This window comes from Myotis davidii, unplaced genomic scaffold (assembly GCF_000327345.1).
Source record: "Myotis davidii unplaced genomic scaffold, ASM32734v1 scaffold847, whole genome shotgun sequence".
NCBI classification, from domain to species: domain Eukaryota; kingdom Metazoa; phylum Chordata; class Mammalia; order Chiroptera; family Vespertilionidae; genus Myotis; species Myotis davidii.
Genome location: NW_006298049.1, coordinates 1,919,558 through 1,945,361, shown reverse-complemented (window position 1 = coordinate 1,945,361; position 25,804 = coordinate 1,919,558). Strand labels below are relative to the sequence as shown.

At 38.6% G+C, this 25,804-nt stretch overlaps 1 protein-coding gene across 2 annotated transcripts in view; it reads left to right on the top strand.

The window, feature by feature from the left end:
* TXNDC16 (thioredoxin domain containing 16) overlaps positions 1 to 25,804 on the top strand; it is a 93,672-nt gene that overhangs the window by 17,350 nt on the left and 50,518 nt on the right. For both annotated transcript variants that reach the window (XM_015570498.1, XM_006773789.2), the window contains exons 6-11: positions 10,562 to 10,683; positions 13,675 to 13,765; positions 18,181 to 18,331; positions 21,336 to 21,502; positions 21,894 to 21,951; positions 24,849 to 24,972. In XM_015570498.1, the coding sequence (XP_015425984.1) occupies positions 10,562 to 10,683; positions 13,675 to 13,765; positions 18,181 to 18,331; positions 21,336 to 21,502; positions 21,894 to 21,951; positions 24,849 to 24,972 (713 nt within the window). The remainder of the gene's footprint in view (positions 1 to 10,561; positions 10,684 to 13,674; positions 13,766 to 18,180; positions 18,332 to 21,335; positions 21,503 to 21,893; positions 21,952 to 24,848; positions 24,973 to 25,804) is intronic.

The following is a 25,804-nucleotide window of genomic DNA, read 5'->3' as shown; positions in this document are numbered from 1 at the left end:
AGATTCCTCTTCTTTGTTTGGGGTTTGGAGGTGCCCAGATGAGGCCCAGCTGTGAAGCAATGCAAGCTGCTGTGGGGCCTTGAGCCTTCTTTTGGATGTTCTGGGTCTCTCTGACCCAGCTGCAGTTTGTTAGGTAATTTTAGATCTCAAAGGGCCAGCCTATTCATATGCAAAAGCCTCTGCTAGCAGCTTGGGTGTGGCAGGGTCTCAGGCAATCAACATGGTGGAGCAAACAGCTATGGCTGGTCCTCAATCCTGCCCTAAGAGGCCCTGGTCTCTGTCCCGCAGTAATCGCTGCAAGCACCTCTGAGAAAGCTGCCCTTGAGTTCCGCCTGCTGCCAGACAGTCCAGTTTCTCCCCTTAGGAGTCTGGCTCTCCAGAGACTCGCCCGGAACTGGAGTCAGGTCCGTCTGGAGCTTGAGACTCCCTCCCAATTGAAAAAGACACAGGCGTCCTCCGTTGCCAGCCCTTTCCGCGTGCACGCCTCCGTACCTCTGCACTTTACTTCTGCACCTCCTAAGTCTCAGTGTGCTTTTCTCTTTCCTTCTTGTTGTAGAATTTCCACTCAGCCAGCCTTCCTGTGGTTCTGGGTGATGTCTGTTTTGTCTTTAGTTGTATTTTTGAAGTGGTTGTGCTAGGCAGCAATTTCGGGTGTTTACCTATGCCGCCATCTTGGTTTCTCCTAAAATAAGAATTTGGATTTATACTTTAAAAATTCTTAGCTCTGTTTTTTAAAATTTGCATAGTTAAAACTGGTGGAATTGAGTGGTTTGATAACTATGTGAGGAAAATTCTACTTCCAGTTTAGATGAATTAAGGAGGTAATATTTAGACAAAGAAATTTAAAGTAGCAAGTAGTCTTTATTTGTTGAATACCATATGTCTAACCAGTCTGAGGCAAGTCAGTTAGAGGTATATGAGGCTCACTATAATCTCAAATGTGGATTGGAAGCTTGTATGATACATGAAGTCAGGATTTACTGAGGATTTGAGGCCCCTCATCTTTCATCTCCCTTCATGTGATCTGATTTCTCTTCTGATTTCTAGTTTTCCTCATTTCTAAATGTTGTAATTGCTGGCCATGTGATTATTGTGAAGATCAAATAAGGTGATGCATGTGAAAATACATTGTGGATTTTAGCCGGTGCTCTACAAATGTTAGTTGCTTTTTTTCTGTATAAATGCTGAGTCTCATTTGCAATAAAAAAAAAAAAGGGCAACCCAAATTCAGATATCCACCTATGGTTCTGGTCACATACAGTACTGGTTCCTGTCACACACAGTGCTGTCAGAAGTGAGTTTATGCTGTGATAGTTGCCATGAGGCAGCAGTTGCAAAGAAAGGCCATTCTTCTAGTCATTGTTGACTCCTGAAAGGCATCCCTTGATACAAAAAGGAAAGGTTATCTAGTACTGTAAGAAACAATGAAATCTCATTAACTCTTCATTAAGATGTGGTACTTGATATTCTTGGGACAATATTTTTTTCAGAAAATGGAAGGTTTATTTCCCTTTAAATTAGCATACTGCTCAAATATTATAGGAGTTATTTTCAACTATCATATTTCTACTACTATTTTATTCTTTAACACATTATTGCCGAGTCTGGTATTGAGTCTAAAGGTTACTGTACAACCTCTGGGAAAAGCTATTCTTAGAGTTGTCGTCTTCTAAAACTCCTGAACTGTGCTCATACTGGTCCTTTAATAATTTTTGTGCTGTTGTTCATTACTTTATCTGTATCAGGCTTTTTCCTACACAGTATTGTCATGTGGGTTCCTGTTTGATAATGATACACTTTTTACTGGGAAATTGTAATAAGAAACCACTTGTCTTGGATTTAAATTCCTCACAGCTCTATGTTAATTGGTAGTAATGGTTATATCTGCAAATTGTGCCCTTTTATATAGATTCTTTCTTCCAACGCATGGCACCATGAATGACATACGTTAGATGCTCAAAAAATATTAGATTGGTTGGTGATGCATGATTTTGGAAACTTCACTTTCCTGTTGTTAGAAATGGTAGGAGCAGAGCCCTGGCTGGTGTTGCTCAGTTTGTTGAGCATTGTCCCATGAACCTAGAGACCTCCATTTCATTCCCAGTCAGGGCACAGGCCCAGGTTGCGGGCTCAATCCCTAGAAGGGGGCAAGTAGAAGGCAGCCCATCGATGTTTCTCCCTCTCTCCCTTTTCCTTTCCTTTCTCTCTAAAATCAGTAAAAGACATATTAAACAAAAAGAAATTGGAGGAGTGGAAGTCTTGTGTTATAAGCCCATAAGGTTGTTTATAAGAAGTGAATAGGATAATATCTATAATAATAAAAGCGTAATATGCTAATTAGACCAGACGTCCTTCCGGACGACATTCCAGACAAAGCCAGGGCTACGAGGGAATCCCTGGTCCCAGGTGCCTCCCGGCGGCTGGAGGGAAGCCCAGGTCCCGGGTGCCAGAGTGAAGCCGGTGCCGACAACGGGGGAAGGAAGGCCTACTCTTGTGCAAATTTTGTGCACTGGGCCTCTAGTACAGTATAATGTATGACAAAAAGACAAAGACTGGTGTTTGTGGACTTTGGTATTACTTGTACTCTTAATTCATATTGCAGAGGTGACTCCTACCTGTTTGTTTTTTCAATTGTAATTTAGAAAATGCTTATTAATAAAATACTTTGGGATATTTTATTTTATACATGGATCTGGCCAGTCACAATATAGTTAATTTAGATAAAAGTAATTTGTTTCTCTCTCTCTGTTACTCCCATCTCCTCCCCCTGTCCCCCAGGGGTTTTGCTACGGCAAATAGAAAGGAACATTTCCTTTTTATTGTGTGTGTTGTTGGGTTTTTTTTAGAATTTGAATAATGATAGAAATATAATATGAATTTTTTTTTTTTTAATTCTGAAAAAAGGCCGAGCAGCCTGCTACTCTGACAGCAGGGACAGGTAGACTTTTTATTTCCTTTTTTTTTTTCTGACACACACTCAATTCTTATGTATCTAATGGTTGTGATAGGAGAGTCTCAGGAAAAGCATGTCAAGGAACAAGAAGGCCTTTCTGGGGCAGGAAGAGCTCCCATCTCAGCGTAGCCCCAGGCTGTTTTACTGAGTCATTAGAGCAAGAAAATCCCAAGACAGGCTTTTCCTTTAACCCTGTGTTAGTATTTCTCCTCTTTGCAACTGGAGTGAAGGAGTACAGGCTTGTGGAATGGGTCCTAGAGTTTCCTAGGTATGCCCATGTTCTGGAAGTTAATATTAAAAAACTAGTGGCCCGATGCACAAAATTCGTGCACATTAAAAGGGGATTAATTAGAGGAAGTATTTTAATATTGCTATTTGCCCTTTCTCTATAATAGAAGTGTCAGAGATGAAAGAAAATTAGTAAAATGTATATGAAAATCTTCCTCCTGTCAGAGTTTGGGGTACACCACGGGTCCCTGCCCACCATGTGTGCATTGAAATCGCATGAGACCCAGACTTAGCCGGCCCCACCCCCATTGGGCTAGATTTAGACCCGGCCAGCGGGATGCATAGCCTGAGGTCCCCTGGCTGGAGCCAGGGTTGGGGAGCGCAGCCTGAAGTCCCCTAGCCTGGTGCCGGAGCAGGGGCATGGCCTGAGGCCTAGCGCTGGGGTAGGGGGCACACCTTGAGGTCCCCTGTCAAGCCCCACCAGGTGGGGGACGTGGCCTGAGATCCCCTATCAAGCCCCGCCGAGCTGGGGGGCATGGCCTGAGGTCCCCGATCAAGCCCTGCTGGGCCAGGGGTGCAGTCTGAGATCCCCTGTCAAGCCCCACCGTGCTGGGGGCTCAGCCTCAGGTCCACCGGCCTGGCGCCGGGAGGGGGCCACAGCCTCAGGTCCCCCGTCAAGCCCCATGGGGGTGGGGGTGGGGGGACGCAGCCTCAGGTCCTTGATGATTGCTTGTTAAGGCTCGTTACGGGAGCTTGGCCTCCGCTGTGGGTGCAGCCATCTTGTGTTACGGACACCCCTGCCTCTGCTGTGGGCTCCGCCATCTTTGTGATGGAGTGACGGTCAAGTTGTATATTTTCTTTTTATTATATAGGATAAAGTTAGGAAGCCATTGGGGGAAGTCATAGAGATCATTAGATTATGAGTACCATTAGTTTTGTTTTTTATTACTTCATGAATAATGACCACTTAATGAGCTTTTGTACATGAGGCAAGGTGACCTCTCTAAGCCTCATGGCCTTATCTGTAAAATGGAATTAATGATAGTACTGATCTCAGATGATTGCCATGAAAATGAAACAAAACACAGTGCATTGCTGAGTGCTCTTAGTTATTAACCCCAGAATCTGGGTCTGACTGGCTTAAGCAGAAAGGATTTGGAGCAGATATAAGAAATCTCTGACTTGCTCGGAGAGCTGGAGAACTGGACTCGGTTTACTAGTATATGGCTCTGAATTAAAGTCAAGATCATGACAGGGAACTAGAGTGGAGGGGACTGTGGGATTACTGTTGAGTGTTCTGGGGCTGTCATCAGCACTGCTCTCACTGCTGCCTTTGAAGCTGACTGTGTTGCACTACTGCTCCGTCAAATACTTATACAGTGTCCCGATTCTTTATATCACTAGCTCCTCCAAAATGTCAGGCAAGTGATTATGGGTCATGTCGCCATGCCCTGCAGTAGGGAACTTGGGAAAGACGTTTACTATAATACTGTCGTGGACCTTCGGTTTTCGAACTAATTCGTTCTGGAAGGCTGTTCAAGAGCAATTTGTTCTAAAACGGAATCATTTTTCCCCATTAGAAATAATGTAAATTGAATTAATATGTTCCAGACCTCCAAAAGATTCCCTATTTTAACATTTTTATATATAGTACATGTCTAATGTACTGCTTAATCTAGAAATAAACACTTCTTAAATTTATGAAACCACAGCCTACTAGCCTTAAACTGAAGAATTTTTCCTATATAATTGCCTTGCAGATACTATCACTGGCTAACTGCTTTTCACTTATCCAATCTACAACAGTTTTTCTACCTATTCATTTGCCTGTGATTGTTGTTTTACGAGCACTTTCACATACTTAGCAACATTAGCACTCTTAATGGCCTCTATATGTTTTTAAATTGTGCTAATCCTTGATTTCTGCCAGCAGCAAAAGCATTATCTCCTTTGTTTATTGCCTGAGAGATGATTTTTGTCATCCTGAGATATCAACATAAAAGGGTTGTCAGATTGAAAACTGGAGTTTTCGTCGATAATTCAGGTATTTTTTCTGTGAACAACTTGGTTGAGAACCAAATTGTTTGAGATTGGAGACATTTGAGAAATGAGATTTGAGTGTTTAGCTTTTGTGAAGGGGCTCAGCCCTTCTATGAGGAGGCCTTTGTTCACCGTGAAGACTTAGAAAGCTAGGAATTCTCAAGGTAAAAGACAGGAAGGAGTTCAGAGCTAGGGAGTCCCAAAACTGATTAACTACCACTACTTATAAAATGCTTAGTACTATTCCTGACATGTGGCAATGCCACCCCGAGTGCTGGCTTTTATTAATTTACTAGAGGCCCAGTGCATGAAATTCGTGCACTGGGGGTGGGGTTTCCTCAGCCCAGTCTGCCCTTCTCACAGTCTGGGAGCCCTCAGTGGATGTCCTACTGACAGCCACAGTCTGGTAGCAGAGGCTCGGAGCAGGCGTCCTGTGTGTGTGTGTGTGTGTGTGGGTGTGTCTGCGTGTCTGCTGGGGGCCCGCCACCAGCCACACCATGGAGGCTTGGAGCAGGTGACCCTCTGTGGTGATCTCTCAGGCTCTTGGCCTCCACTGTGTGTTTTTCTCTCCCTTGAGCTGTGGCCAGGGTCGGGTGCTGCCTGTAGGCTGCGCTTTCCTGCTCATGGATCGCTGGATAACTTCATGGCGGTTAATTTGCATATGGTGCTGATTAGCCAATGGGAAGCATAGTGGAGGTACAGTTAATTACCCTTTTTGTCTTTTATTAGATTAGATATTTGTCAGTCCTTATTTGGGAAAAAGATTAGGGAGATTGTTCTCCTAGATCTGATTTTTGAAGCACATACTAGATTAGAGTTACTAAAGCAATAGAGGCTAAAGGGTGAATATAATATTTTTATAATATAAAAATAAGCCGAAACCGGTTTGGCTCAGTGCTGAAACCGGTTTGGCTCAGTGGACAGAGCGTCGGCTTGCGGACTGAAGGGTCCCAGGTTCGATTCCGGTCAGGGGCACGTACCTAGGTTGCGGGCACATCCCCGGTGGGAGATGTGCAGGAGGCAGCTGATCGATGTTTCTCTCTCATTGATGTTTCTGACTATCTATCTCTCTCCCTTCCTCTCTGTAAAAATTCAATAAAATATATTAAAAAAAAATAAAATAAAATATTTTTTCTAAGGCTATAATTTCCCCAAAGTCCAATTCTGTTACTAGATGGCAGCTTTAGTTGGTTTGAAGTAACTCAAGAGGAATCCTGGACTTGTTAGTCAAAAAGTACTAGTATAAGCTACTAATAGGCCAGATTGCCACTAACACTCCATTGCCATTCATTAGTTGCCTCTCTTTCCACCTGGTTTCGCATTTACACGAGTGGTCAGTAAAAAAGTAATTTAAAAGTGCTGGCCTTCGTGTCAAAAGGCCTGGCTTCGGGTCTCAGCTCTGCCAGTGACCACCAGTATGATCTGGAGCAGATCATTTAATCCCTCAGACTGTTACTGGTATGTGTTGAAAAAGAATATTCCAAGAATATTGTTGAGGATTTAAATGAAAACATGTGCAAATATCTAGCACATAGTGAGACTGCTCTGTAAATATTTCTTTTAAAAAAACAAAAAAGCCCTGGGAACTGCAGAAGATCAAGTTTTATTTTCTTTAAAAAAGTTGAAGAAATCTATAATAAAAAGTCAATATTTAAGCCAGAGTAATTTAGGGCAGTGGTTTCAGGGTGTCCTTGAACTCACAGTCCTATATAATAAAAGGCTAATATGCAAATTGACCGAATAGCAGAACAGCTGGTTGCTATGACATGCACTGACCACCAGGAGGCAGATGCTCAACACAGGAGCTTTCCCCTGGTGGTCAGTGCGCTCCCACAGGGGGCGTGCCATTCATCCAGAAGCCCTGAGCTGGGTTCACGGCTGGCAAGTGCAGCAGCGCTCCCACCTCCGGGACATCCCCCAAAGGCTCCCAGACTTCGAGAGGGCTCAGGCCAGGCAGAGGGCGAACACACACCCTCCCCTCTCCCCCCTCCCCCCAGTGCATGAATTTTGTGCACCGGGCCTCCAGTACTTTTATAATAATACTAAAACATTTTTTAGCTATTTTCACTTTCATTCTTTTATAAGTGCCCTTTCCAGAAGCTATGTGATATGTTGTGTGATGTCAGAACCGATTGAATGCAGAAGCAGCTATGAGAATCCAGCTATGTTTTATTAGTTCAATATTAAGGAGATTTGCAGAAATGTAAAACAATGCCACTCTTTTCACTAATCTTTTCTTTTTGTTTTGGAAAATTGTATTATTATATGAACATGTGTTTATTATTTTATGTGTTTATTATTATGTGTTTATGGTATTTATTATTTTAAAAATAATTAACAAATATTTTTAAATTCCTGTTTTAATTTCTATTTTGGCAACTATTGGTAGATGTAACCTACATAAACAAAAGCTCTTTGAGGAGCTCAATAATTTTTTTTTTTTTTATTGTTTAAAGTATTACATCATTGTGACAGAATACATGGCAGAATGATCAGCCAGAACTCTGGGGGAGGAAAGTTTAACTTGTATTTCGCAGATCTGCTAGTTCAGGGGAATTCCAGATCCAAAGCCTGAACTGAACTCATGGGGAGGCTCTGACCTATATATCTCCTCTTGCGGAGAGCCCCTGAGGGTCCCTGCAGTGCCACCAAAGTCAGTGTTGGGGGCTCTGGGGGCATGCTCCACAGCTCCGCCCAAGTCAGTCAGAGTGGGGAAGTAAGACTACAGTTTTAACCAGATACTGAACTAGGTTGCAAGCCCCACCCCCCCATTTTCCTTTTCAACATATGTCTCCCTTTTCCCTCAACTGACCCCCACCCCCCACCCCAGGCCACTCCCATCCCTGAGGGCAAGTCCCACCACGCCAGTGTCTGTGTCCATTGGTTATGCTAATATGCATGTATACAGGTCTTTATGGTGATCTCTAACCCCCCTCCCCTGCATTCTCTCTGAGGTTGGAGGGTCTGTTCTGTGCTACCATGTCTCTGGATCTATTTTTATTCATCAGTTTATGTTGATCATTATATCCCACATATGAGTGAGATCATGTGATATTTATCTTTCTCTGACTGATTTATTTTGCTTAGCATAATGCTCTCCACTTCCATGCATGATGTTGCATATGGTGAAAGGTCCTTCTTTTTTATACCAGCGTAGTCCATATGCTCTATCCACTGAGCCAAACTGGTCAGGGCATGTACCATAGTTTTTTAATCGACTCCTCTGCTGATGGGCATTTAGGCTGTTTCCAAACCTTGGCTATTGTAAATTGTGCTGCTATGAACGTAGGGGTGCATATATCCTTTCTGATTGGTGTTTCTGGTTTCGTGGGATATATTCCTAGAAGTGGGATTACTGGGTCAAATTCTATCCACTGAGCCAAACTGGTCAGGGCATGTACCATAGTTTTTTAATCGACTCCTCTGCTGATGGGCATTTAGGCTGTTTCCAAACCTTGGCTATTGTAAATTGTGCTGCTATGAACGTAGGGGTGCATATATCCTTTCTGATTGGTGTTTCTGGTTTCGTGGGATATATTCCTAGAAGTGGGATTACTGGGTCAAATGAGAATTCCATTTTTAACTTTTTGAGAAAATGAGGAGCTCAATAATTTTTAAGGTTTCATAGTTTTTAAGGTATCTTGAGGCCAAAGAGTTTAAGAACTGCAGTATTAGTGGAAAGTGCCATGTTTTCCATAAGAGGAAAACCATGCTTGACTAATTTGTTGTAGATCATTGAGTAAATCTTGTATATTTAAGTATGTGGACTTTGAACAAATTTTAAAGATCCTTAAAGTTTGCCTAACACACACACACACGTGTGCACACACACACAGAGAGATTAAATGAATTGTTAGAAAATTTATATGGAAGTAGAAAATAACGAAGATTTTTTTTGATGACTAAAAATGATCAGTTAGTCTGATTTACACATTGAAAAGATGATTTGGAAGAATTATGGTCAAGTGGAAAGATCACTGAACTAGGGATGAGAAAATCTGTTTTGTGTTCTGTTTCTGACTCCTTGATTCAATAAAGGTTTTTGAGTAAGTAAGCTTTTCAGTGTTTTGAATTTGCATTTCTTCAAATGAAGAATTAGAATAAATAAATTCTACCCCATTTTTGCTTTTACTCATTCAACAAATGTTTATTAATTACTTAGGGTGTATTAGGCTCTTTTCTAAGTTATTATGGAAATAGTGATAAAATATGCAATGTCCCTGCCTCATGAAGCTAACAGTTTAATGAGAGAGGAAGGGGTAAATAAGTAAATAAATATATAAATATTAGAGGCCTGGTGCATGAAATTCGTGTATGGGTAGGGTCCCTAGGCCTGGACAGTGATCAGGGCCGATTGGGGCCTTCCTTCCACCGGCTGCCAGCCGCTGACTGGGGCCTTCCTTTGTTCCGTGCCACCCCCTCGTGGTCAATGCATGTCATAGGGAGTGGTCAGACTCCAGGTCGGTCGAACTCCTGAGGGGACAATTTGCATATTAGCCTTTTATTATATAGGATTTATAAGTTGTGATAAATACTAGGAAGGAATAGTGTGAAATGAAAAAGGAAAATGCTACAGACCTACTTACATAGGACTAACAGAGAAGGCTTCTCAAAGACCAGACGTATGAGGAGCAGCAGAGGGAATAGCTTTTAGCAAAGAGAATTGTGTGTGCAAAGGCCCTAAGGTGTGCCTAAAGCAGGGGTGGGCAAACTTTTTGACTCGAGGGCCACAATGGGTTCTTAAACTGGACCGGAGGGCCGGAACTAAAGCATGAATGGAGTGTTTGTGTGAACTAATATAAATTCAAAGTAGACATCATTACATAAAAGGGTACGGTCCTTTTTTTTTTAGTTTTATTCATTTCAAATGGGTCAGATCCGGACCACGGGCCGTAGTTTGCCCACGGCTGGCCTAAAGTGTGATAGACGTGAGAAATGCTAGGACAGAATGAGGTTGGAGAAGTTGACAAGGTCTTGATCATGCAGAGCCTTATAGGCCATGGAAATAAGCTTGCATTTTAGAAGTGGGAAGGGTCCAAATGTATTCCACCTGAGAGAACTAACGGTAAGGGATTATTTGATCAGACTAGCATGTTAGTGAATACAGCTTAAATTCATTGAGGTGGTTGTAATGGTAAATAAGCACCATTTCTCACAACTATACCTGGTCAGTGTTCTCAGGGACAGACTAATGATTTAGGGAGTGATTTTTGTTTAGTGTTAAAATCCTTGGGTTCTTACTACATTTTTAATTATGTTTATTTATTTACTCAACAAATAATGTATGAAATTACTAAGTTCATACCAGATTTTCCTATTAATCACATTTCTTTATTTTAGTGCACTTCTTTTTAACGAAGTAAAATATATTACTACCCTGGGAGACCTTCAGAATATAGAAAATGCTCTGAAAGGAAAAGCAAACATTGCATTTTCATATGTAAGAGCCATTGGAACACCAGGTATTTATTAACTTTTACTTTAATCTTTGCTGTGCATCTGTACTTGTGTGAGTATATTGAAGAACTTAAAGAGTATTTTGACCACAATCTTAATATTTTAAAATAAATTTAAAGCATCTTTATTCTTATGTTTTCTGTTTTTAATCAGGCAGCATAGTATAGTGGCTGAATAAGAACTCTGGAGCCATACTGCCTAGGTTAGACCCCCTGCTCCATCAATTACTTATAGTATGACTTTGGTCAATTTACTTAACCTGTTTTCTAATTGCTAAGACGGTGAAAAAATTTGTGCTTACTTCTTAGTATTATTGTGAGGACCAAATAAGTTTGAATAATTAAAATAGTTTTTGGCATGTGATAGGTGTTCTGTGTTAGCTGTTACTATTTTTATTTCCTTACAATACTCACGGTACCTGGTGTAGTAGTTCATAGTATTCAGTAAATATTGACTGACTGGCTTTCTTTTTAAATGTTTTAGTATTTGCTGTTTATGATATATTTTTTCTTGGTTTTTCAAAGATCTAACTTTGACAATCAATTGTAAGTACAGAATAGGCAGAATATTTGATTTAACCTGATTGTGTTTTAGCCAAATGGGCAGGGGAGTGATTATAACGACTGACAATGGAATTGAAGCAGGGTTATAAGGCAGGAGAGGACCTGAGGAGGGTGGGGGGTGGCTGACAGTGAAAAGTGGTAAGATTGTGGGTCCTGGAGGGTTAGAGTTATGTGCTAAATGAGTGACCTAGTCAGATGGAGGTCTGGGGGTGGGAGGTAGGGGGAGGGAGGATGATAGATATTGAGATTATGGAGGAATTTACATGATTGCTAATTGAAGGCCTGCAGTGGGACCATAACAGTGAGTGGTTAAGGTAGGGTTGAAGAAAGATCATTGGAGTCTATGGAGAAGGCCAAGCATTTTGAATGGATCATCTAGGGCAGTGTTTCTCAACCTGTGGGTCGCCAATCTGTGGGTCGCGACTCCTTTGGGGGTCGAACGACCCTTTCACAGGGGTCACCTAAGACCATCGGAAAACACATATATAATTACATATTGTTTTTGTGATTAATCACTATGCTTTAATTATGTTCAATTTGTAACAATGAAAATACATCCTGCAAATCAGATATTTACATTACTTTTCATAACAGTAGCAAAATTACAGTTAGAAGTAGCAACGAAAATAATTTTATGGTTGGGGGTCACCACAACATGAGGAACTGTATTAAAGGGTCGTGGCATTAGGAAGGTTGAGAACCACTGATCTAGGGGATAAGAAAATCACCAACGATTATGACAGGAGTAGTAGTGGAGAAAATGACAGCGTGATGAGGGGGAATGACACTAACTGGGGTGGTGGTTGACACTAACAAGGCAGAGTGATGAGTGGAATAATCTGATGAAATGCAATATAAGTGGTAGAAGGTTGGGTGGTGGAGGGGAAGGTAACTGTCTGGAAATGACAGTGAGGAGAAAAGAAAAAAAATATGAAAAGGAGGAAATCTTTAAAGAAGCAATTTAAGAAAATTTCCCAGAACTGAAGGATTCAGGCTTTTAAATAGAAAGAGCCCATTGAGTCCCAGCATAGTGGATGAATGTAGAGCCACACCAAAGCATCTCATCTTAAAATTTCAGAATATTGGGAACAAAAATTATTCTCAAATTTTCCAGAAAGAAAAAAGAAGTTTCCAGTTAAAGGGTCAAGAATCAGAATGGCATTGGACTTCTCAATTGCAATTCTGTAAAATGAAGAAAATAGAGCAATGCTTTCAGAATTCTCAGAAGTAACTTAAATCTCGAATTTTATTAGCAGGCAACTGTAGTTATGAAAGTACAATAAAGACACTTTCAGAAATGCAAGCTCGCAAAAAATATGTATTCCATATATCCTCTTATGGGAAGTGCTAGAGAATGGTAGCAAGGGAGCAAATCAGTCAAGAAGATACGGGTAACAGGCCAATTGACCTCAGACAAGAGTGAGAATAAGAGGTTTCCAGGGTGATGATGAAGTGGGTTCTCAGGAGGAAATTTGCGCAGCAGGTTAAGTAGCAACAGTCCATATTGGACATTTCTGCAGAAAAGTCTCCAAGAAGAGGGAATAGTTAGTATACCTGATCTGTTTGAAGTATTAAGAGGGTTAGACAACTGTGCTAAAGTTTAGGAATAAATTAGTAAGAAATATATACAAAAATAAAAAAAGAATGGTGTAAATATAGTGAAAAAAATTGTTTAAAAGTGCTCATTTTGGACTGTATGTCTCATTTGTAAGTAATAATTACTGACTCATAATGTAAATATGGACTATTGATTTGATAAAAATTACAACGATATTGAGAAAATTGAGGGGATAGAAATATGAACATTTGTAGAGGGAGATTTTGGAGAAAAGAGCTAATTTATCATCTTCTACAGTGGGAAGTTAATAGATAATACTAACACAAAAATTAGGAAATTAAAGTATAAGAATGTAATTTAGAGACTTGGTGGTAAATACCCAAAGAAACAGTAAAAGAGTTGAAACTAATTGTCCCTTGGAAAGAAATTGGAAATGGGGTGGAAGGTGAACTTTTTTTTTCTTAATGTGTAGAATGATTTATCTCTTTAAACTATATTTAAGAACAAGTTTCATTAAAGAAAACTAAACCAGAAACAGCACATAGACATATACATATATAAAATGTAACATATAAAAGTTGTATGGTGGATTCATATTTTCTCCCCTGCTGCTAGGAAGAAGCTATCACAGATTTTTCATATGTTATATTCTCAAGTATAACTTACTTTATACTCCTCCTTAATTCTTCTCTTCGCTTGAATGGAATGACTTTTCATAACTTCTTTAACCACTTGCATTTTCCCAATTGAGATCCCTACAAAGAATTTTTCTTTAAATATAATAGAGCACAAAAGGGTGTAGGGCAATCTGGAGACTTAGAAATTTATGTAGAGCCTCACAAACTAATTCTTCCTCCCTCTTGTCTTTTCTTCAGAGCACAGGGCAGTCATGGAAGCTGCTTTTGTGTATGGGAACACATACCAATTTGTCTTAACTACAGAAATTGCCCTTTTGGAAAGTATTGGGTATGTATAAGAGGCGAATGTCAACAATTTTAAGTTTACTTATTTCACATTATTTATCATTTCCATTATGCTCTCACAGCGTGGACTTAGAGAGTCTAAGAGGAATTGTAAGCAGATGTGAATATATAAATGAAACCTGAAATCTCCTTCATTACAATCATCTACTGTACTCCTGTCTGAATTAATTTAAATATGCAGAAGTGATGTTAGACTAAGGTGAATGAAAACAATATGGATAACCTAGAAGATGTGATCCTGTGAGTGACCAAGTATATTGTAGGAATAGATCTCCCACAGTGATGAGATAGGTGATAACAGGCAGCTTTCATAATTAAGCTCCAGAAAGTATTTCTGAGAGTTCTGTAAGTTACTTTGTCATAATCTTTTTTGAATGGAATGTTGTACATGTTTGTTTGTTTATTTATTTATTGTCTACTTCCTAGCTTACAATTTTAGGTAGAGACCTTCTTTTGACTGTTGTCTGGGCAAATGTAGGATTAACATTTTTCTTTACTTTAGTATTTAAGGACACAAGGAATAACCAGTGCATTTTAAAGACTTTAAATTTGGCTTTAAAATGCTCTTCAGGAAAATTAATCCAAGGTCAAATGGTGACTGTGTGACCTTTTTATACCATGCAAGTTTTTGAGTCCTTTTGCTGACCTTTCAGAAAATAGTGATTATCTATAATAATAAAAGCATAATATGCAAATCAACTGAACAGCCAAACAGTTGAAGGACCATCTGCATGACCACGCTATGACACCCACTGGTGCCAGGCCAGCCAAGACAGGTGCAATGCGATTGGTCATGAGGGCCCTGCCATTGACCCAGGATCACCCTGTAGAGGGAGGCCCAGGCCACCAGCCAGCGGGGTGATCAATCAGGGTGCTCCACGATCACCCCAAAGAGGGAGGCCCAGGCCACTGACTGGCAGGCTGCGGTGGGTGAGTGGGGCCTCCCTCTGCGGGGTGATCGATTGCAGGGCTCCCAGACTGCGAGAGGGCGCAGGCCGGGCTGAGAACCACCCCCCCCCCCCGAGTGCACACAAATTTTGTGCACTGGGCCTCTAGTTTTATAATAATCACACAAAAGTGATTAAATCCCATTTTACAATTCTGTGAATTTAGAGGTTAGTACATAGAAAACTGACAAGTTAAAAAATTTGGGGCAAGGGGGATGGGTTGGCAGAAAATAACGTTTCTACAAAGTGGAAGTTATAGTTTTTGTGCTTTTTTTGTTGTTTTTAATCCTTACCTGAGGACATTCTTTCTATTGCTTTTTCAGAGAGAGTGGAAAGAAGGGAGGGAGGGGAGAGAGAGAAACAGAGAGAAACATGGATGTGAGAGAGACACATTTACTGGTTGCTTCCCACCAGGTCTGGGGATGGAACCTGCAGTCCAGGTACGTGCTCTTGACCGGGAATGGAACCTGTGACCCTTCAGTGCTTGGGCCATCGCTCTAACCACTGAGCCACTGACCAGGGCAGAAATTACGTTTTTATTGCTCTGTATGGTAGCCAGCATTCCTTTTTTATTAGTCTCTTCTTAATCATTCTTCTGGTTCCCTCATTAATGAGTTAAATAAAACTTTGATGCATGTTTACTGTTGTATAAGAATTAAGGTTTTTAACAATTTGAGAGTTATACTGACAGTACCATAAAGCATTATTGTAAGTAGTGATACAATAAGCAGTTGTGTAGCCAGCTACTTTGCTACTCCCAACTGCCAATTTCCTATCCTGGAGTAGGGGAAGCCTTGTTATTCTCCACCCCATGGTGATGCTATGGTAGCATCATAGTTTCTCTTAGGGTTAGTTGTTTGTACTTTCTCTTGTGTTACCAGCTTGTTTTCCAGATAATGAATAATTGCATGTAACGGTGACACACATAAAACACAAGGGGTGGTTGTTTACTGAGAGTCTATATATAGGTCCTATCATTTACTTTACAGATCCTGTTCAGCAAGATTTACTACATATATTTTTTTATTCTGACCTATGACTAAACACAGTAATATTTTGGAAGAGTATTTGCTCTTCTCTACTTTTTTTTAAAAATATATTTTATTTATTTTTCACAGAGAGGAAGGGAGAGAGATAGAGAGAGTTAGAAACATCGATGAGAGAGAAACATCGATCAGCCGCCTCCTGCACATCCCCCACTGGGGATGTGCCCGCAACCCAGGCACATGCCCCCGACCGGAATCGAACCCGGGACCTCTCAGTCCGCAGGCTGACGCTCTATCCACTGAGCCAAACCGGTTTTGGCTGCTCTTCTCTACTTTTAAAATGGGAATTAAAAAATGTACAGTTACCCTCTCTTTTTGTATATGTTGTATTGGAGATATTTGAATTCTCATTTGTTCATGGATGACAAGATGGTGAGGACCTGCTGTGACAGAGAAGGACTGTGGATAGAATACAGTGGTCCTATGACACCACCTCTGGGTGAAGTAGTTGCCTATAACTTTGAATTGTCTCCTAATGGGGGAGAGGTGAATGCCTTTTCTTCTTCCATGTGTTTATTCTTTCATTTAAAAAATATGTATTGAATACCTGCAGTGTGTTAGGCATTATTCCAGTTGCTGAGGCTATAACATTGCGTAAGAGTACTATTTTAATTGTTATGTAACGTTGGATGTTAGTATGCTTGAAATTAAGTGTTGGTTAAGAAGAGTGTACATTGACAGGTAATAAAAGAGGTAGCATGCCATGGAGACACTAGTTATTTCTGCTGCCTCCCTATATTCCCTTCTTAAAGAATCTGTGTTTAGGCCAAGAAGGGTGTTACCCTCAACCCATACATATCACATTCAATTAAGTCAGAGGCAGCTACCTGACCTAGGGCCAACCAATTCATTTGTTTACCTGAGCAAATGCCATCCCCTCTCCCAGAAACTTAGAATTGGGCATAGAAAAACAATTATACAATCTTGTGGCTCTCTTGCTCACAGGATTGTTTTGCCCATATAGAAGTAAAGCTGAGAACATTGTCTTTATACAGAGTTGGGAGTTGAAGAGTATTATTGGCAAAATGAAGGTCTTGCAGAACTCTTGCTGTTCAGATCTCTACATTTACTCCCTGATCTAATTACTTTAATTTTCCTTGTATTCTCTGACTCTCCTAAACTTCCAATAAATGTTTCTCCCCCACCTCCCTTTTGGTTTCTGTTATCTATCACCAAATAATCTGTGATTAAGTAACTTTCCAGCATTATTATTTCAGAGGTTATGATATGAATTCTAGGCTCAGCTAGGTCCTGCTCTCAACACTTTCCTTTCAGTGTGTGACTATTTAAAAAAGTTATGTGCTTTGTGCCTTGGCTATACTGTTTCTTTTGTCAGAAATACCCATTTGCTTTATCTTCTTGGAGAGGTCTTTTTCTCCCTTGCTGTTTTTAATCTCTATGATGATCCTCCTGAACCCTTTTTCTCTCCTCCCCAACTTGAGGCAGAATTAAATATTTCTTTGTTTTCCATAGCACTTTGTATATTGTAGCACTTATAACCTACATTTTAATTGTTTTACTAAATATATCTCCTTTAGTGTAAGCTTCTCATGAATTTGAATTGTCTTAATCATCTTAGTCTTGCATAAGGCCTGATATATAGTAGGTATTAAGTAAATCTTTGATCATTTTTTTAAAAACCCATTGAATCTGTTAGAGATGCTTTAAAATTGAAATCAGTGAACCTTGGAACTCAGTTTAAGCATGTAGCAAGAAATAAAACAACATTTTAAAAATTAAAAAATTTGCAATATTTTGCCAAACTCTACTAATGCCATATGAAGAGTTTTAAAAATGCTATTTTAATTTTGGCAAATCTTACTTTCCCACTATAAGTTTATCTTTGGATTCTCATATTGAAGGGAATGCCAAAACTCAAATTATAAGCCATATTTGCTGAGTTTTATAATAGTTCAGATACAACCTTACCAACTCCCACGAAGTGTCACATGGTTTCTATCTTAAGGCATGTGTTGGCTGAAGTTTATTCAAAACAGATTTGGGTTTAAATTAAACCTAGAAAATTTGTGTTTGAAAGCTTTATTTAACATATCTCTAGAAAGGAAACACTATTTGAAGATAATCTTATTGTCCTCAAGGTGACAGCCTTTTATTTAAAAAAAATATTATGTTGACCTACCTATAACCCAATTTAGAAGCTACCATGAGAGAATTCAGAAAAATAATAGCTTCATGTGGTTTATTAAAAATATTAGTTAATTTTCTTTAATATTCTGTACCTTTAGCTTAGGTCCATTTTATTTTAATGTTACACTCTTTTAGGCTTTTACTAAAACATTGATTCAAAAGCATGAGACTTAAAGAGATGTGTGAAGTCTTTCTGGATGGTAGAAGGATCACACATCGAACTTCAAGTGAGTCTGTCCCTGATTTTTAATTTACAGAATGGAGGATATAAAATATGCACATCTCTACTTTTTTCATTGTAAAGCAGTCTTGGACTTGACCCAACAATGTAGAAGAACACTAATGGGACAGCCATTGACTACACTGGACATTTATCGATTTATTAAGTCCATGGAAGCACCTCTGCTGGTATGTGTCTTATTTTAATGTATTTGGATAATTCATATGTTAAATTTATTGCTTTGATTCACAGATATGCATTTTACTTAGATGAGCTATATCTTTTCCCCCTTTTTTGAACATATGTCTTGAATTTAGGGGAATTTAGGAATATTTCCTTATTAAAGGTAGAAGAGATGATACATTGTTCAAAAAATGAATATTTCATGCCTTGAAGTGTTGTATTGAAACCCAAATAGAGTCTTTTGTAGTGGAATTATTCTGTGGTAGTTATAATGCACTGTGACCACGCTGAGATCACAAAGACCACATAATGGTCAAGAAAAGATCTCTTGTGAATATTTTGATCACTATTTTAAAAGTTGGTAAATATTGGCAGTATAGCATTTCTGATGTTTCTCTTTTCTTAGTATTAGCCTGGAAGAATATTATGGAGACTCAGTAGGTATTGGTGATCAGCAGACTTTTCTCTGAAAGTTCAAAGGGTTGTACTGAGCACGTGTAAAACCTTCAGTAAGCCTTTTCACTCAGCATGTCCTTTTTATATAAAAATGGTGCAGGTGTATTAGAACTAATTCAAACAGTGCAGCAAAGTGTAAAGAAAAAAATTTAGAGCCTCCTACTCCCATCATTCAGAAATAAGCTGTTAGGTAACCATCACACCAGTCATAAAGACACTCACAAATAGAGGGATGAATGGATTAATGGATATATCATATTGCATATGGTATTTTATAGTAAGAAGTATTATATTTAATCTTATTTGAATTTAATAAGAAGAAAAAGAAACTGGTATAAAATGAGGGATTGTGGAACTTTAAAAAATATATGTTTTTAGTGATTTTAAGAGACAGAGGAAGAGGGAGGGAGGGAGAGAGAAACATCTATCGGCTGCCTCCTGCATGCCCTTTACTGGTGATTGAGCCCACAACCCCAACATGTGCCCTGACCAAAATTGAAATGGCAACCTTTTGGTACATGGGTTGATGATCAACTGAGCCACCGGCCAGGGCAGGATTATGGAACTTTTGATAAACCATTTCTTCATCATTAGAGGACTCTTAGGAAATATTGTCTTAAGTGTTGAAAATGATTATGAAAAACATTAGGAAATTAAATCATTTTTTAAAAAACTATGTTTTCATTTAAGATAGTATTGATTCCCCTCCTTGCTGTGAAAGATGAGAAAATTAATTTCAGACATTTATTTTTATCCCAGTTCCCTTTACCCTGCTGATTATTGTCAGTTTTGTATTATTTTTACATTATTAAGATTTATAGTATTTGTTATGTCCTGTAACCATAGTTCCCACTGTTTAAAAAGCCTTGCTTCTACATTTAAATAGATTCAGAGCTCACCAGTCCCAGCTTTACTGGCCTCATTCCTGAGTTCTTCGAGTCAGTTTTGTTTAGTTTGATTTTGGCTTCAATCACCGTTTTTTAAAAAGCAGTACATAAGTCTTTCCTTTCTCTTCACACAGAGAAGGAGCATTTATCTTATTTCCATGGGGAGAATACTCTGAATTGGTTTTGATCTCCCATTTCACCATAGAGCCCCAAAAGGAAGATATCAGTTCACTGCACAGTTCTTCACTATTTCTCTCCCGACTCATTTCCTTTTCTTCCAATATTGAGATATTAAGAATTCTGCCTACATAGCAGTACTGTTTTTGCCATTGGGGGCAGGATTAGGACTCATCCCAAGCTTTACTAAAAATCTGTTTCTTCTGTGGCTACAGCATTCTGACTTGAAGTTGTGCCCTTTTTCTAGAATTTCTGCTCATGAATTTTCTCTTGCTCTTCTAAAAACTTTTTCTTTTTTTTTAAAGATAGGCAATGAGAAGGGAGATTCTCGGATCTTATTTCACTTTGTTATACTTACCAGGAATTATGTAATCATAGTTTTGAAATCAGTGCCTGCTTGGAGAGCCAAGCTGAGAATCTACTAAACCCTAAACCATGGTGTCAGCCTAGAAAGGCTTGGCAATCCAAGAAGCACAGGATGGTGGACTCAGGGTTACTCAAGATCCCCAGAAAGGGATCTTCTGCCTGAAGTCTGGTGCTAGCATTCCAGGAACTGAGAGTGGGAAGGGGGCTGGGTGACCTCTCAGTATTTGCTTACTTAATTCCCCTGCTTTTGGCATGCTGTTCACACACTCTGCTGTTCCTAAGCCCCCGTCCCCTCCCCCCATTTCTCCTGGTTTGAGGGACCGTTTCCTATGCTCATGGAGTTGGGGAGAGGAATCTGGAATCTAACTGCTTCTCCAAAGTTTTTACCTGTTCCTCCTTTTAAAAGACCCTTCCTGCCACCCCTCTTCCAGCATTTCTTTACCAGCTTCAGAGATACCAGGCACTGACAGTTCCTGAACCATTGGAGGATTTATTCTGCAGTTAAAAAGGAATTGTTTCTTAGCTTTCTTTCCTTCATGGCTTAGAGTTTTGTTCTGTAGAGTCAGTGATTCTGTTCTCCAGCATTCAAAATTTTGCTGACTTTTTTCTTTTCATTTCTCACGTATGTATGTTTTTCTCTTCTAAAAAATCCTACTGCTGTAGTTTTCCTGGGATTTCTTGGGGGAGTGAAATTAGTTGTGTGTATTCAAGCTGCTGTGGTAACTCAGATGTCCCTCATTGTTCTGTAATGTGCTATTACATGTGAAATTCTTATATGAAAGAGTGCATTCCTTAGTTATCTCTTCTATCTTATATGAAATATCTATCTTTATTAGTACCACACTGTTTTACTTATTGTTTTTTTTCTTTATACTATGCTTATTCCTTATGGGTTGTAATTTTATGTTTAACCTCTTATAAAATTTTGTTAGTTTTATAATGCTTAAACCAAATAGGTACATTGGAAGCATTAAACTTAGAAATTATGAGACCATTTCTGGTAATGTTAGATTTATTTCACAGACTTGTTCTTTTACTTGTGACTTTATTAATAAGAACCAGCAAGGTTTAAACCCAAATGTTGGAACATTATTATCACATTTTGTTCTTTTTTTAAATGAAGACTGAAGTTGCTGAAGATCCTCAGCAAGTTTCAACTGTTCATCTCCAACTAGGATTACCTCTGGTGTTTATTGTTAGTCAACAAGCTACATATGAAGCTGATAGAAGAACTGCAGAATGGATTGCTTGGCGTCTTCTGGGGAAAGCAGGAGTTCTGCTCTTGTTAAGGTATCTTAAATGTGCCATATTCACTGTGTTTAATAAAACACTAATATTTTTTCTCATATTTAAATGTGGTAATCTGTTCACTTGTAAATAAACTCAAATCTGTAATAGATTCTAATATTGTTAGAACAAGTTGCTGAGCTAAAGTCTAAAATTATTAGCATGGTTAAAATTTAGACATTAAAATTTATCTAAAGGAAGATATAGATAAAGATAGAGATCAGAAAATTTGGTCTGTATTTATATATGAAATTTCTGAGTCATGAAATTGTCATCTTTTTTCATAAATTTCTTTTTAGTATGAGAGCTTACAGTTCTATTTTAGATTGACATCCTGGATGACTGTTATCCTTCAGATTAGCTACATAACACATTTATTTCCATTTTGAAAAAGGGACTCTTTGGAAGTGGACATTCCTCAGCAAGCTAATGTGGTCTTCAAAAGAGAAGAGGTTAGTCATTTTGTGGATTGGTCTACAGTGCCTACTTGTTTAAAGTAATATATGCTTATTATAGAAAAATTTTGTAAATTGCCACTATTCCAACATACTTGCTGTTAATATTTTGGTGTGTTTTTTTCATTTGTTAGTTTGTCTTTTTCCCCATATTCATATACAGTCAAGCCTCATTTCCAGAATATCTCCCATCTCGAACAGTTGAGTTCTCGACCAAGTTGTTCACAGAAAAAATGTCTCAGTTGTCGAACCAAACTTACTAGGTTTTCGGTTTTTGAATTGACAACCCTTTCAGGCTGATACCTTAGGATGACAAAAAGCATCTCCCAGACAACACACAAAAGAGAATGAATGCTTTTGTTGCTGGTAAAATCCACCTTATCATAGCTTTAAAACATAAAGAGGCCATTAAGAGTGCTAATGTTGCTAAGGATGTGAAAGAAACAGTGATCATAGGCAACTGAAGAAGTAGAAAAACTATTGTTGATTAGGATAAATGAAAGCAGTTAGCTAGTGATGGCATTTCAGGGGCAATGATATGTGAAGAGCAAAGATGCTGCATGCTGCCCTGAAGGACACCCCTGTAAGGTCTGCTGAAAGTGATTATTTTAAGGCTAGTAGGGGGTGGTTCGATAAATTAAGAAAAAGAAGTGTTTATTTATAGAGTAAACAGTACATTAGACATGTACTGCATATAAGAAAGGTTAGCCCTTGCCAGTTTGGCTCAGTGGTTAGAGTGTCAGCCAGCAGACCTAAGGGTCCCGGTTCAATTCTGGTCAAGGGCACATACCTCGGTTGCAGGCTCCTCCCCGGCCTGGGCCCTGGTCGAGGTGCATGCAACAGGCAACCAATCAATGTGTTTCTCTCACATCGATATTTCTCTCTTCTTTCTGTCTTCCACTGTCTCTAAAAATCAATGGAAAAATAACTTCAGATGAGGATTAAAAAATAAATAACTTTATTAAAAAAGGTTAAAGTGGAATCATTTGGGGGTCTAGAATGGGTTAATTCAATTTATTTTATTTCTAATGGGAAAAAATGATTTGGTTTTGGAACAAATCACTTCTTGCACAACAGCCTTTGGAATGAATTAAGTTCGAGAACCAAGGTTCCACTGTATGTATTTATATATTTTTAAAGAAAATTAGGATCGTGCTATATATCTTACTTTTCACTTAGAATGATATTTAATTACTTCTTATTGTGCTGTGATGCCTGCCTTTGTACTCTGTTTTGAGTAACACTGATTCTTTTGACTAAATTTTTAGAAGTGAAATGTGTCAAAGGAAATGGAAATTTTTAAGGCTTTTAAAATACATTGTCAAATCGCCCACCAGAAGGGTTGCAGGTTTGCTCCCCATTCCCGGTCGGGTCGAGCGTGGGAGACAACCACTTCATATGTTTCTCTCACATTTATGTTGCTTTCTCTATCCCTCCCTCTCTTCCTCCTTTCTCTCCCTTCCTTTCTCTCTCCTTCCCTCCCTCTCCCCTGTTTCCCCAGTCTCTAAAAATCAATGGAAAAAATATCCTTGGATGAGGATTTTTTTAACAACAACAAAATAATCCTCAAACCATACATTTATAATTTGTGTTCTTTTCTCTGTGAATGTTATACTTCAATAAAAAAGTTTACCACGTCTGGCTGGCATGGCTCAGTGGTTAAGTGTCGACCTATAAACCAGGAGGTCATGGTTTGATTCCCTGTCAGGGCACATGCCTGGGTTGTGGGCTAGATCTCCAGTGTGGGGTGTGCAGGAGGCAGCTGATCAATGATTCTCTTTCATCATTGATGTTTCTCTCTCCCTCCCTCTCCCTCTCCCTCTCCCTCTCCCTCTCCTCCCCCACTTTCTCTCTGAAATAAATAAAAAATATATTTTAAAAAAGTTTACCACAATTTCTATGTATATTTGGAATAAATTCAGTTTGATTTTATTGATTTTTGATTCCTGTTCCTTTTAGCTCCATTATGTTTCTGCAGAAGTAAAAAAATTCTTGCTTTGACTCTAGTATTGAAAAGATGAAGATATGTGATATCAAAGAACAGACACACTTAAAGCTTTTTCTCTAGCTTTATTCTATTGTATAGTTTACTAAAGTAATCTAGTTGCCGTTGGGCCTTAGCAAAGAAATTTTAATAGCATAATGTCAATTGGAATAGAATTTGGCATTCTTAAAATACCTGGGAGCAGATAGCATTTTTTATGTTTATAGCTAAATAGGCAATTAAAACTTTTTAGTGGGATTATATTGATTGACTCTTTCTGCAATAAAATTGTATATATATATTTCCATTTTATATTTAGGTAGGATTTACTGTTACACGTGAAATATTTCAGATTTCAGTATAATGTAATTGTGTAAAAAAGCAAGCGAGACTTCCTTTTTAAATTTTATTTATCACTTACAGTTATATTCAATATTATTTTTATTAGTTTCAGGTGTTTAGCATAGTGGTTAGACCATCATATACTTAACAAAGTGTTCCTCCCCATATTTCAAGTACTGACTTGGCACCGTACATAGTTATTACAATATTATTGACTATATTGCCTATGCTATACTTTACATCCCCATGACTATTTTGTAACTGCCAATTTGTAGTTCTTAATCCCTTCATCTTTTTCACTTAGTTCCTCAAACCACCTCCCGACCCACAAGCGAGACTTCCAGTTATTTTTTTTTGCCATCTGTTTTTATAGTGCACACTATCTTTTTATATAAAGTATGCTTGGATACTTTTCAGAGTGACTGTGGAGTTAATTTCCTCCTTTGGTTTTATTTAATTTAAAATCTAAGTTCAAAGGTCTAACTTCATTGCAGTGTCAACAAGTAAAATATTTTTATATTAAAATGCTTTATTATATTTTAGTTATGTTTCTTAAAATTATTTGTAGGGGATGCCAGTGGAATTTTTGGTGTTACATGATGTTGATTTAGTAATATCCTATGTAGAAAATAACACATACATTGAGGAAAGACGAGAAGATGAAGCCGATGACATGGAAGGTCCAGATATGGGTAATATGTTTTGTGATGCTCACCTCACCCATTCCTGCCCTGCATCTATTACATCAGGAAAGTTCAATGAATTAACTTTCTCATAGAATGTATTCACATTCAAGACTAGGAAAAAACCTGAAGAAATATATTTTGAGTCATTTTATCAAATTGCTTAGGTGAAAAGACATAAGGATACTGTATTCTGTTTAGTGTGATAACTTTCTTTGTTAGGCTTCTAGCTTTCCACATCTGTACCTTTATCTTCCACATCAGTTCTTTCAACCCTACTGGACTATTCCATGTTTAAAAATGACCCAAGGGTTACACATGTTGTTTTATTTTTATTTTTCCTATTAGAAAGTGAAATTCTAACAAACATTATATTTATAGTTGTAAATAAATCTGATTGTAAACAATGTAGAGAGCAAATTTCAGTAGCATTATTTTTTGTTTTTTAATTAAATCTTTATTGTTCAGATTATTACAGTTGTTCCTCTTTTTGCCCCCCAATAGCTCCCCTCTGCCCTAACCCCCTACACTGGCCTCATCCATAGGTGTATGATTTTTGTCCAGTCTCTTCCCACACTCCCCACACCCCTTCCCCCTCCCCACCCCGAGAATAGTCAGTCCATTCCCTTTCTATGCCCCTGATTCTATTATATTCACCAGTTTTCTCTGTTCATCAGATTTTTTATTCACTTGATTTTTAGATTCACTTGTTGGTAGATATATATTTGTTGTTCATAATTTTTATCTTTACCTTTTTCTTCTTCTTCCTCTTCTTAAAGAATACCTTTCAGCATTTCATATAATCTTGGTTTGGTGGTGATGAACTCCTTTAGTTGTTTCT